The sequence below is a fragment of the Thalia democratica genome, chromosome 7, assembly GCF_965202585.1.
Source record: "Thalia democratica chromosome 7, ktThaDemo2.hap1.1, whole genome shotgun sequence".
Classification (NCBI taxonomy): domain Eukaryota; kingdom Metazoa; phylum Chordata; class Thaliacea; order Salpida; family Salpidae; genus Thalia; species Thalia democratica.
The window spans coordinates 36,248,176-36,260,628 of record NC_139171.1 but is presented as its reverse complement, the minus strand read 5'-3'; the positions used below and the strand labels follow the sequence as shown (position 1 = coordinate 36,260,628).

General features: G+C 26.6%; 1 protein-coding gene across 1 annotated transcript; it reads left to right on the top strand.

Annotated features, from left to right (window-relative positions):
• The first annotated feature begins 1,668 nt into the window (after nucleotides 1-1,668).
• Nucleotides 1,669-11,057, top strand: LOC145841084 (protein-tyrosine sulfotransferase 2-like). Its single transcript, XM_082948453.1, has 7 exons — nucleotides 1,669-1,806; nucleotides 3,413-3,600; nucleotides 3,933-4,088; nucleotides 5,759-5,881; nucleotides 8,123-8,335; nucleotides 9,415-9,604; nucleotides 10,042-11,057. The coding sequence occupies exons 1-7, from the start codon at nucleotides 1,687-1,689 to the stop codon at nucleotides 10,084-10,086; spliced, it is 1,035 nt and encodes a 344-aa protein (XP_082804579.1). The 5' UTR covers nucleotides 1,669-1,686; the 3' UTR covers nucleotides 10,087-11,057.
• Nucleotides 11,058-12,453: the final 1,396 nt, after the last annotated feature.

The following is a 12,453-nucleotide window of genomic DNA, read 5'->3' as shown; positions in this document are numbered from 1 at the left end:
TTTTTGAATACTAACAAAACATTTTGTCTGCTGAATAAATTTGTAATTGCAAGCTTTGTATTTAGAATAAAGTATTAACTTGAACTTACATAATAGAGATATGTTACAATATAATGTATTAATAATATGTAGACAATATAATAGAAATATGTTACTAAATTATAGAAAAAACTTACTAAGTAAATCTGGAAACTTTTAGCTACTAATTTAAAGTTTAAATTTTGACTTTATTAAAAAATAATAAAGTTCTTCACCAGTGGTTTTTTTATTATTATTTATTTTAGTGTTAAAAAAAACTGTAACTGCAGATAATATTTTATATACTTAAATGTAAAGTCAGAATCTACAATTTAAACTTAATAGCTAAACATTCACTTACAGATTTTTGAGATTTTATTAAATAAGTTTTTTTTTAATATTTGTTTAGCAGATTTCATATGTTATCCAAAAAACCTGAATGTTGACAATTTATGCAAATAAGTAAAAAATCTTAAATTTGAGGAATTTTGAAAAAACCAGAAAATTAAAACTTTTATTTAATATTAAATGTAAAATAACAAAACTTTGATTTGCTCGACAAATCTATCATATACTACAATTTTTTTTTGTATCAATCAGAATTTTATTTAAGATAAAACACAGTTATGGTAGTAACACATTATATTTTTATACCATTTTAGACAGTTTTTACCTTGAATTTAAGTTATATTATAAATGGACAAAAAACTTATACTTTTAAAAACCTGGAATAAATTGAGAAAACCTGGAATTTTTTTTTTAATTCTTAGAAAATCTACTTTATAGTATTGTTCAAGTTAGAATCAAAATTTTCACTAGATTATCCCTTGAAGAAGTACACAGGTTAAAAAGCTTTTAATGTCTTTTACCTTTAAACGAGTTGCAAGGTATTCTTATATTACAAAATATGTCTTGTTCTAAGAAAATGTGAATGCTGGACAACAACCAATACAGGAATAACTGGAAGCTGCTTGATAATGCATAAAAGCTATTTTTGATTTAAGTTTACTATCTCTGTATGGTCCTTCAAGGTAGCCTTGTAAAAGTTTTGGTTTTGATGACTAACGTTTTCATTTATATGGGTAATATTTGTATGATATGTAGAAAAGCAGCCACTGCAACATCTAGGTACTGAATATGTACAAATCTCCAATAGGCAATTTTTGACAGGAATCTCCAAAAATAAAAATCATAAATAAGTATCTTACTATATCAGTTTATTATACTAATAGAAGACTGATAAAATCTGAAACATAATGAATACAAAAACAAACATAATTACTTAACTTTTACTGTTTACTTTACTTAAGAAAAGCGTTGATCATACTAATTTGATCTAAGACCACAAGCCTTTGGTAGACTGAGACTGTTTCATCCTTATTAGGACTTATCAGTCAGTCACAACCTTATTATTTTGTTGATTATACATACATAAAAAATAAATGTTTTTAGTTACTTTGTATATTAAAGTTTTTACATATAATTTTCTATGTTAAAACACACTATTTGATTAAGAGATGAAAAATAACAGGTTTGTAGAAACTAAATATTTTATTAAAACAATACTAGCTTAAATTAAAAAAAATCTGTTTTGTAACTATATAAAAATTTATAATAGAATAAATAATAAAGCGTAGTATTTTTAGGTATTTTTTGTTTAGATCAATAATGGGATACAGGTATGGACTCCCAAAGCAAATTTTGCTTTTACTAGTTTGGCTTTTTACTATTTACTTGACTTACAATTATGCTATTAAAAAGGAAAGATCATCAAAATCATCTATCAAGGTAAACTTTAGTATATAAAAATAGTATTATGAATATTATGTACTATTATTTGCAGGGTTGCCACACACTCAGGGTACTCAGGGAAACTCAGGATATTTTAAAGTTCTAGTAAATCTCAGGGAGACTCAGGATAACTCAAGATATTTTAACTTTTTTTAACTTCAAATGACTCAGGGCAGTTTTGATTTTTTATAAAGTTCTAAGAAAAGTTTTAAGATTTTTTTAAATCTCAGGGAAGTTTTTTTTCTAGATCTAGAATGAGACTTAGTTGATCAAGTTTGTTGTTTTATGTACCCAATTTTGTTCAAGAACATAATTTTAAGCTGAAATGCTTATTTAAATTTTTTTTAGCTATGCAACTGGCTCTTTACTATTTCTACTCTTAGAAATATTATTGTAGTTTTTGTTTTATATATGAAATTAATATTAATCATGATTTGAGTTTATATTAAACAGAAACAGTTTAGAGATATAAAAGTTGAAATGTGCATTGAAAGTTTTTAACGTTTGTTATAATTATTGTTACTTATAATATAAAATTGTTTTGTTTCACATGTCCTTTATTCATAGATAGAGTTGTTTGTAATAATTTATAAATACTTGGTTTCAGTAGATAAACTAAAAAATTACTATAGATAGACTAATGTTGTCTAATCTTCAGAAACATTATAGTTTAGTGACCATCTAATGTAGAAGCATACACATTAGGGTGCATCTGTTGCCCCTCAAAATAAAAATATTATAATTTTGCTTTGTAAAACTTTTTGAAGTTGGAAAATCACATATATAGACAGCACAAAAGAAATTAGTTTCCTAGTTTTAAGACTGTAGAGCAAATTACTTTTGAAAATTTTGCTTTATATTGGTATACTTAATAAGTGGAAAAAAGACTATTTCACTAAAAATTTATTTTCTCCTATGTTTTTTGAGATAATTTCTTGAAACGGTTTGGAAATGTTCTTTGCCATATATAGAAAATTCTGTTTAAACAAAGTTTAAAAAAAAATTATGCAAAAATAATGAAACAAATTCAGTTATTTTATTTTTATTTTTTTACTGTTTTTTTTTGTTTATACAGAATTGCAAGGAACATTTCCTAACCGTTTCAAGTAATTATCTCAAAAAACATAGGAGAAAATAAGTTTTTAGTGAAATAGTCATTTTCCCCCTTTTTAAGTATACCAATATTAAACAAAATTTTTAAAAGTAATTTGCTTCAACATGCTTATAGCTAGGAATTTATTTTTTTTGTGCTGTCTATTTATGTAATTTCCCAATGTCAAAAAAATTTACTAAGCAAAGTTCCAAGGTCAGGGCAACAGATGCACTTTAATACACATACAACCTTCCTTTCAATTACTAAAAATATAAATAAACATGAGGTACAAGTAGTTTGCGCCAGCAGCAAAATTATTTTTTTTTTCTTTTTAAAAAAAGATCAGGATGACTCCGGTCAGTTTTTTTGACTCAAAGAGTGGCAATTCTGATTTAAATATATTTTAACAATTTTAAAGAAAACTATTTAGTAATTTTTTTTATATTTTAATTGCTATATTTCATAAAACTTAAAACAAAAATTTAAAAATTTACATAAAGTTCTTTTTAGTTCCAAGAGTTTTCACCCGCATCAAAGAATGGGTACAGCTCGGAAATGCCGTTGATATTCGTAGGGGGAATGCCCAGGAGCGGAACTACTCTGATGAGGACCATGCTCGACGCTCACCCTCAGATAAGGTGCGGCCAGGAAACCAGAGTGGTTCCCAGAATCCTCAGTTTGAAGTCTCAGTGGATGAAGTATGTTTTTAGTATTTCAATGATAATAAGATATTATAGTTGAAGGTGAGTAGTTTAACAAAATGCAATATACTAGTGGCTAAAATCAGCATAGAAAAATACATTAGATTGAAGATAACATCAGCATAGAAAAATACATTAGATTGAAGATAACATCATTCAAATTGTGTGATTAAATGTCTGTTCATTTTAGAAATTAAGGAGTGAAGGACAAGCATTTATTAATTTTTATCAATTGAATGTTAAATTTACTTTAGAAAAAGATAAATAATTTATTTAAAAAAAATGTTGTAAAATTACATAATTTTGAGTCAGAACCTAACCAATTGCAGATCAAGCAAGGAAAAGGTCAGATTAGAAGAAGCAGGTATAAGTGGTAATGTTTTGGACTCTGCTGTTGCTAAGTTTATAATGGAAATTATTGTTAAGCATGGCAAGCCTGCAGACTATTTGTGCAACAAAGACCCCTTTACAATGAAACATGTTGAGTAAGTTAATTTTATTTTCTGTCATTTCAAAGTTTTCATGCTTTGTAGAGCTTATGAAAAGTTTTTACTTTTAAGTTTTATTTATTCTACAAAAAAGACTTGTTTTTTAAATTAAAAATCTTTATGTTGGTAAGTTATTTTCAGCATTAGTTGGTAATATTTAAAATATTTGTTTAAAATTATTAAAAACTTTATTTATTACTGATTTGAATTATTGTTATTTGTGTTAACTTAAAAAGAACATTGTAGATAAGCAACATTGTTATGTGCAGTTTAGTTTACTGTATTATTATACTATAAAAGGTCGTAATTTTTTTGCCACCGAAACCTGGTAGTAAATGAAATATTTAATTTAAACATTTTTATTTACTACCGTTTGAACAAATACAATTTTTTTAATTAGTTTAACGAGATATCTGTAATGTTAAAGCGTTTTTTACTCTATGATAAGTATAAAAACTATCACTACATTTTATTATACCATACTAAGTTTAGCAAAAACTATTTAAAATAAAGCAAATATAGGTTAGTTAATTTCTTTTAGTTTACATACATTTGAAAAATATGCAGTCAATGCAAATAAATTTTAATAAAAAGTTTGTGTGATAAACTGCTAAATTAAATTTGTAACTAACAAACTGTTCTGCTTTTATTTTGTATTTTAAATTTTTGTTAAAATACAAATGTCTTATTGTAAAATTGCTAGGTAATTTAAGAAGTTTTTCAGTCTAGTTATTAAATAACAAAGCAATTTCTTTCCATAATCAATAAATTTTTAAACGTACAAAATAAACTCTGTTTTAGTTGAAGAAGTTTTAAAAATATAATTTATATATATTTTTAATAATTATAGCTAATTGTTAATTCCTATATAAAAAGAATAGTTTGATAAAAATAAGTTATTAAAAACGAGACAAATTAGAATAATTACAAGTAAAATTAAATACTATTCGAAATACAAATGAACTTTGTTTTAAATTTTATTTTTAATTTAATCAAATACTGAGATGTTGTTATTTCATGCAAGTGTTAAGAAGGCATATGTTCTGCAAGCAACTAAAAACCACACTTTATATTATTATATGATTTGCTCACACAGATTTTTTGTAAGATACAATGACGATATCTTTTTTTAAATCTTATGTAATAAACCTTTAGTTAAGGCTAAACATTTATCTAGTTTATAAAAAGTCCATGTGTTTTGTTCCTTAAATATTTTTCTGCTTAATTTTTTTTGACCGATATCTGAATTTGCTTGTAGCTGTCTTTGTATATACGTTTTTTATCTAAGCTAAAGTATTTTAAGACAAAAAATGAAGTGAACAATTCCAATGGTTTATTTGTAAATCGCATATTGACGAAGGTTATCAAATATTGATATCCTTACATGTGCTAAAACTGTAGGTAACAAGCTGTAACTTTTAAATAAATAAATTAGTATGTATACTATTTTTGCGTAAACTTTGTGTAATAAACTAACTGTAAATTTAGGTACATAAATGTTCCATATATGATACTATATATATTTATAGATTATTGTAATTGAAAATAATGCTGCATTAAATGTGCAACTTAATGAAAAGCTCAGTAATTGAAGTTTTGATGCTTTGCAAAAGTCTCTGCAAATTATTTTTTTGTACTCGGTTCACTAATAAGATTTTTACTTTTAGATACTTGCACAAAATATTTCCCAACACAAAGTTCATTTGGATGGTCAGAGACGGCAGAGCAACTGCTCATTCCATCATCAAAAGAAAAGTTTCCATATCAGGGTTCAACATCAACAGTTACAGGTATTTGTGGTTGCTTGCATGTAGTATTGAAACATAAAAAACTAGCGCTCCCTGTTTTAACTTTAATAAATTCTCAAGTGATTGTTATCGTTTGTGTTTTAAAATTTCTGTTTTTTATTAATTTTTGTAAACATTGTTTTTTATTAATTTTTTAAACAAGCTTCATTTAAATAGTAAGTTGAAATAATAAAACAATTTAAATTCATAATTTTTTAAAAATGTAAGTTATTATTTAAGTAGTATAAAATAACTATTTTGTTTTAGTTATAACAAATCAATTATTTTTTGTTTCTAACGTAGTTATGTCTTATAAAATGTTCCAAAGAAAATAAAGAATAGATATATACATTTTGTTCAAGCAAAGTGTTATAGATTTATAGTTTTTTTAATTTTTTGTACATTTTTAGCTACTCAATACATTTAAATGTTTCTATTTAAAAGACCGTTTTATTTATTTAAACTTTTGTATTTAATTAAAAAACATTAGAAACTAGAAACTTAATAACAAAATAAACAAAAAAAAAGTTTTTACTTTCGTTATTGTGTCATAGTATTATTATTAATTTTATTTTTGTGACTACAGAATTTTCTAAATATTGAAAAGAACATTTTCTGAAAGTTAAAGGTAATTATGTGAAAAAAAGTAAAAGATAGGTTTTTAGTGAAGTAGTCTTTTTAGCCTTTTTAGTTTGCGCCTTCTATAAGGAATTTATGTAAGTCTCCGACTTTGACCGGCTATATCTCAAAAAATATTTTGAATTAAAAAAAATTGTAAAAAAGCATCTTGTAGCTTAGTTAAAACTCAACAAAATAAGATCAAGTTGTGAAAAAAGAGTTTTACCTCCCCTCCCTCCTATGCCCTTAAAGTGTAATATCATTTTAGTTATCAACTAAGTATAATTGATTTGCCGATTTTTGTTAAAGTACAAATAAGTCTTGTAATTTTTGTTAAAAAAATACTTCTAACATTAAGTAAAATAATAAACCCATAAACCACTTACACTGATAAATTTTGATCAGTAAGCTACTTATTTAGCCTGCAACAACATACCAAGTTAATTCATTTATTTGCTAACAATTAATACTAAAAAAAATTTATTTGATTAAACATAAATCTGTTTTGCGGTAAAAAACCCAAAATAAAACATACATATAAATCTGTAAATGATTATAAAAACTGCAATCAAAACTTATTTGAACTCAAAAAAACCAATCTAACTCAATTTTGACGTCACACAATTGTTTTGACAATGTATTCGCGTTCTTTTTTAATCAAATTAAAATAGTGAAGTAGTTTAAAATAACTTTTTTTTAGGTATAAAACGACTTAATTTTTCCTATCAAACTTTATTTTTTTTGTTTATGTAAAGAAATACTTAGTTAGTTTGTTTTGCTCTTAGAAACCTTAACTTTTTTAAAGCAAACACAACCTATTGTTTAAAACATATAAACCCATTAAAATAATGTAAAAAGTGAAATAAATCAACATACAGAGTTGCCAAAAATCTGGTATTCTGGAAAAACCTGGAATTTAAATAAATTTCAACGTAAAGTTATGAAATTTTGATTAGATACGAAAAATTTACAGTATAGGAAAAAAATATCATTAAAATTTTTATTTGTTTGAAAAAACATTTAAGTAGCTTTATAGTATTTTTTAAAATATTTTTATACCATTCAAGACAGTTTTTACCTTAAAAATAATTTTGTAATAAAAACAAACCAAAAAAATTGTTTAGAAAAAAACCTGGAAAATTTATCAAATTTTTTTGGCAACCCTGTATTTTCAACATGTAGTTGGCCTAACAAAACTAACGTATTGTGACGTCACAGGGACGTGCTGGTTGGAACCTGTTGTTGAAAACATATTAACCCATTGAAATAATGTAAAAAGTTAAATAAATCTATATACAGAATTGCAAAAAATCTGGTAATCCGGTAAAACTTACAAAAAAATTTTTACATAAAGTCATGGAATTTCGATTAGATATGAAAATCTATAATATAGGAAGGTATATCATTAAAAATTCTATTTGTTTAAAAAAATATTTAAACAAAAGACCATTCAAGACAGTTTTTACCTTAAAATAATTTTGTAATAAAAACAAACCAAAAAAATTGTTAAAAAAAAACCTGGAAAATTTTTCAAAAAACCTTCGGCAACCCTGAATGTATCACTTTGTAGTTTTAAAATCCCTGTATATTTCAACCTGTAGTCGACTTTTCAAAACTCACGCACAGGGACGTGCTGACGAAGTGGAGCAACAGCATGAAGCTGATGGAGGACCAGTGCGACCGGGTGGGCGAGGGGGTGTGCATGCGGGTGCGGTACGAGAACCTGGTGCTGCACCCCGAGCGGGAGACGAAGCGCATCATGGAGTTCCTGTGGGGGGTGGAGTGGCGGGAGAGCATGCTGAACCACGAGCGGCACATGACCAACATATCCCTCTCCAAGTTTGTGTTTTGCTATAAGTATTTACGTGCTGATTGGGAACGTTTGCTCTATTGAGTACGACAACTATTTGTGATATTTCCAAGTTTGTCCAGAGCTTAAATAAAAAAGCTCAACACCAACATATCCTTCTTCAAGTTTGTTGGAATTTTACGTTGTAATCGGATTCTATTGAGTGAGATAAAAATTTATGATATTTCACTGTCCAAGCTTGTTGGCATCACTCAGATTTACCTAATTAAATTTGTTCGCAGTTTAAGACAAGTATTAAGGCAATATGGGTGCGATTTAAAAAAAAAAAAAAATTAACATTAACGTCTTATTATAAAGCACAGAGCTGCGCACGACGAAAGTTTCACTGCTCACATTTGTTGTTACTCAAGTTTGTATAATTAGTGATATTTTTTTTTGTGTAAAGACAAACAACCTTTTTTTTTAATTAGTAATTGGTCAAGGAAGCGAACAAAGTAATGTTCATTCCATTGAGTGGTATTGCTTATAGTTTTTGAGACTACAGTTTTCTGTGTCCTTAATGTAATTGTATGTCTTTATTATGTATGTTAAATATGTCATTATTGTGTACCTTTTCGTCAGGAAATTTATTTTTTTACGAGCTTGAGCAAACAAAATTTTCTCCAATAACTAAAGATTTGTTGTTTGGAACCATTTTTAGATATTAAGCAATTAAAACATTTATTATTTAATATTCTTACTTATATAAATATCTGACAGTTAAGTAAAAAAGTTTAAGTTTATACTTGATAAAAGCATAAAATCGTTAAATTACTCACTTAATCGCCATCGTTTTTAATTATTAATTTGAAAAATATAATATTTTTACGTATTGTGTATCGTTCAATATCGATTTTTCTTAGCTTTGTTTAGCAGCTTAGACCAAAAATAGTTTTGTGTTTTTTAGACTTAATCTAGAATAATTTTGAAATTAATTGTATAAAATAACTTTTACTGAACATTTGTTGTACACTTTTTTTCTAAATGCACACATTAAATTTCAAAATTGAAAAATCTATACACACACTTATCAAGTAATAAAACTGAGAAGTATTGATTTTTATTTCAGGGTCGAAAGGTCAACGGACCAGGTCGTTCGTCCGTTGTACTTGGAAGCCCTGACGGATTGGTTCGGCCACATCCCCGACGACGTTGCTAGGGACCTGCCCCGCATCGCACCCATGCTCACCCATCTGGGGTACGACCCGAAAAACATGCGGCCCAGTTACGGCGTCCCGGATCAGTTTGTTCTCGACAAGGTTCGTTTGTTGTAAGGAAAAAAAATATTTAGAAAAAAAAAAGATTTACCTCAAAATCAATTTGAACTTTATTTTTATTAGGTTAAGTGTAAAGTTCAAAATAAAATAGATGAAATTAACTTGTACGCTTAATATAATTTTTTAAATATTGTGTTTGTAATTTAGCACTACTCAGTTGTTAGTACAATCTTGATAAGTGTTATCCTCCGATTTTGAAAGATCACCATCTCAACAAACATAATTTAAATGCCTTTTTACCAAGCGTTAGATTGCAAAATCTAATAATATGCTATACTCTATTTAAAAACACCCATTTTAGTTTACCCGGTTCGGCTTAATTTAAATTTAAGCTTTTTATTTCACCAAAGTAAAATACAAAAATGTGCAGTTTTTCTATTTAAGCAAAACTGGAATAAAAAGTCAGTTTCGTTCAAAAGGTAAAAGAGGAGCAGAGAAGAAGGGGACTGGCAAGCGACAAGTGAATTGTTTTGAAAACAAAAATCATGCAGCTATACTAGCTGCTTAAAAGCCTCTTTTCCCGTCAGAACCTGTTCAAAATTGCGGAAAGCTCTTCTTGTTAACATTTTAAGAATTTGGCAGTTTGTTCCACCGATTCTAATTTTATCCGACGTTGAACTGAGCTCATTGTTTTTTTATGTTTTGTTTTATATATTTGAAGATTGTATACATCAGTGGTTCATGTGAAAGTGGAAAATCATGTATGTGCAATTTTACTACCTTTTCGACTGCTTTTCTTTCTGGGTTTTAGTACAAAATTTTTAATATGTACAAATTAGAACTTTATTTAAGTACACGAAAAAGTTCCTAAGATAAGCTTTGTAAAACTTTATACAATATTTACCGCTTATAAAATTTCATTTATATTTTACTAAATAATACTATCTATTATCTTTTAACAGAATTAAGATTATAACTCAACCGTTACTTTTTACTAACAAACTTTCTTTATAAAAAATTGAGTTTCAACGTACACAATAAAACCATGATGTTGTAGTGTATCGTTTTTAGTTTGTTGTTCAATTTCTACCTGTTGCAGTAATACCTTTGTCATTATAAACATTTCTGCCTTAGTTACACTTTAGTTAAAATTTATAAAAACTTGCGGAGATAATTTGTTGTTGTTTTTGTTTTTAAACTTTTTTGTTTCTAAATATAAAACTGATTAAATATAAATAACTGTAGTTAATAATTTTAATTAGTAGTTTTGAATTAATTTTACAATACACGTTTTGTTTTAGATTTAAAATAAAATAACATTTCACCTTCACCTTTCAATTACATTCTATTTAATATTCATGAACTTTAATCTACTGTATTCGTCCAGCTTTTTTGTTTTGTCGCGAAATACACACAATTAGTCACTATCATCAGACCTTATACACTATCGCATATTTCGTGAAAACTGTTAGTATTGCTATTTTTTGTGGTTGAAATAAAATGTTTAATATTAAAAGCGCCAAGTTTTATTTTTCAGAGTCTTGCACGTCAAGGCGTTGTTGAAAAAGTTTCAAAGAAGCATATTTATACACTGTTACTAACTATATAGAAACTAAATTTTACAGCATGGCGTTTTCGGTTTCTAAGAAATTAATAAAACTAAAACTGTTGTAGTAATAATCTGCATTACAATAAACAGTCTCGCCAAAAAACCTGGAGTCCTGGAAAATCTTGAATTTGACAATTTAGGTTTTAAAAAAAAACTGCATTTTGAGAAATTTTGAACAAAAACCACAAAAAAATCTGGAATTTTAAATAACTTTTACATATTAAGTAGTAAAATTTCTATTTGACACTAAAAATCTAAAGTACAGATAACATTTTTTGTCATCATCAATTTTTTTTTCTCAAAAAACACGTAAAGAAGCTTTAAGATATCTTTTCAATGTTGTTATAATATTTAATACAGATTTTTTACCTGAAAATTAATTTTATAACTGAAAACAAACCCTAAAACGTGTAAATTAAAACACATGGAAGAGGTTTTGAAAACCTGGAAAAAAATTTGCCAAAAGTATTTGGCAACCCTGAATAAATTTAATTATTTTTACAACAAATTAGCGTTTTATTATTTAAAAGTAAGGGTCGGCAGGCAATTGGTGATTGCGTGACAGAATTCGAAAATTAAAATATTTGCAAGTTGTAGTATCAGTTTTTACTTTCCCAAAAAAAAAAAACAACTAGTGTAAGTTTTGAATACTTCGTAAATAAGAATCTAAAGTGGTCAAATTTTCACTAAAGACGAAAATTTATTTTGAAACTTTTCCATGCCTGCGGGCCGCACTTTTACCCTTCATGAACCGCATTTGGCTGAACCCTGTTTTAAAATAACTACTTACCATATAGTAGACGGTATAAAACAGTTTACTAAAGTTACGATATCGTCATGTAAGCTCGAAAATAACCAATTTCCCTTTTAAGCTAAATGGTTACCCAAATTAGAAACTATTTACATGGCTTAAAAAGAAAAAGATCTGAATTTCTTAGTTAAAGTTTGTTTAACTTAAAATTTCGTACTTAATTTTATGAATGTTTTTTATATTATTTTGGCTTTTATTGACCCTTTATTTTAGGAACTTTTAATATAAGACTACTTCGACAAGAAATTTTTAGGTATGTATGTTTTACTATTTAAGATTCATAATTTCTTTAACAGTGTGAAAAACCTTTTGGTCCCCGTAATTAGAACCAAATAATGTTTTGAGTAAAGTTTTAATTGTAACCTTAAAAAAAGCATTTAAATTTAAACAAGAATTCCATTAATCAAAAATATTAAAAAAAGAAAGCTGAGTTTTTTTAATTAATCTAAAAATTAAGGCTAAGTAGCCCAT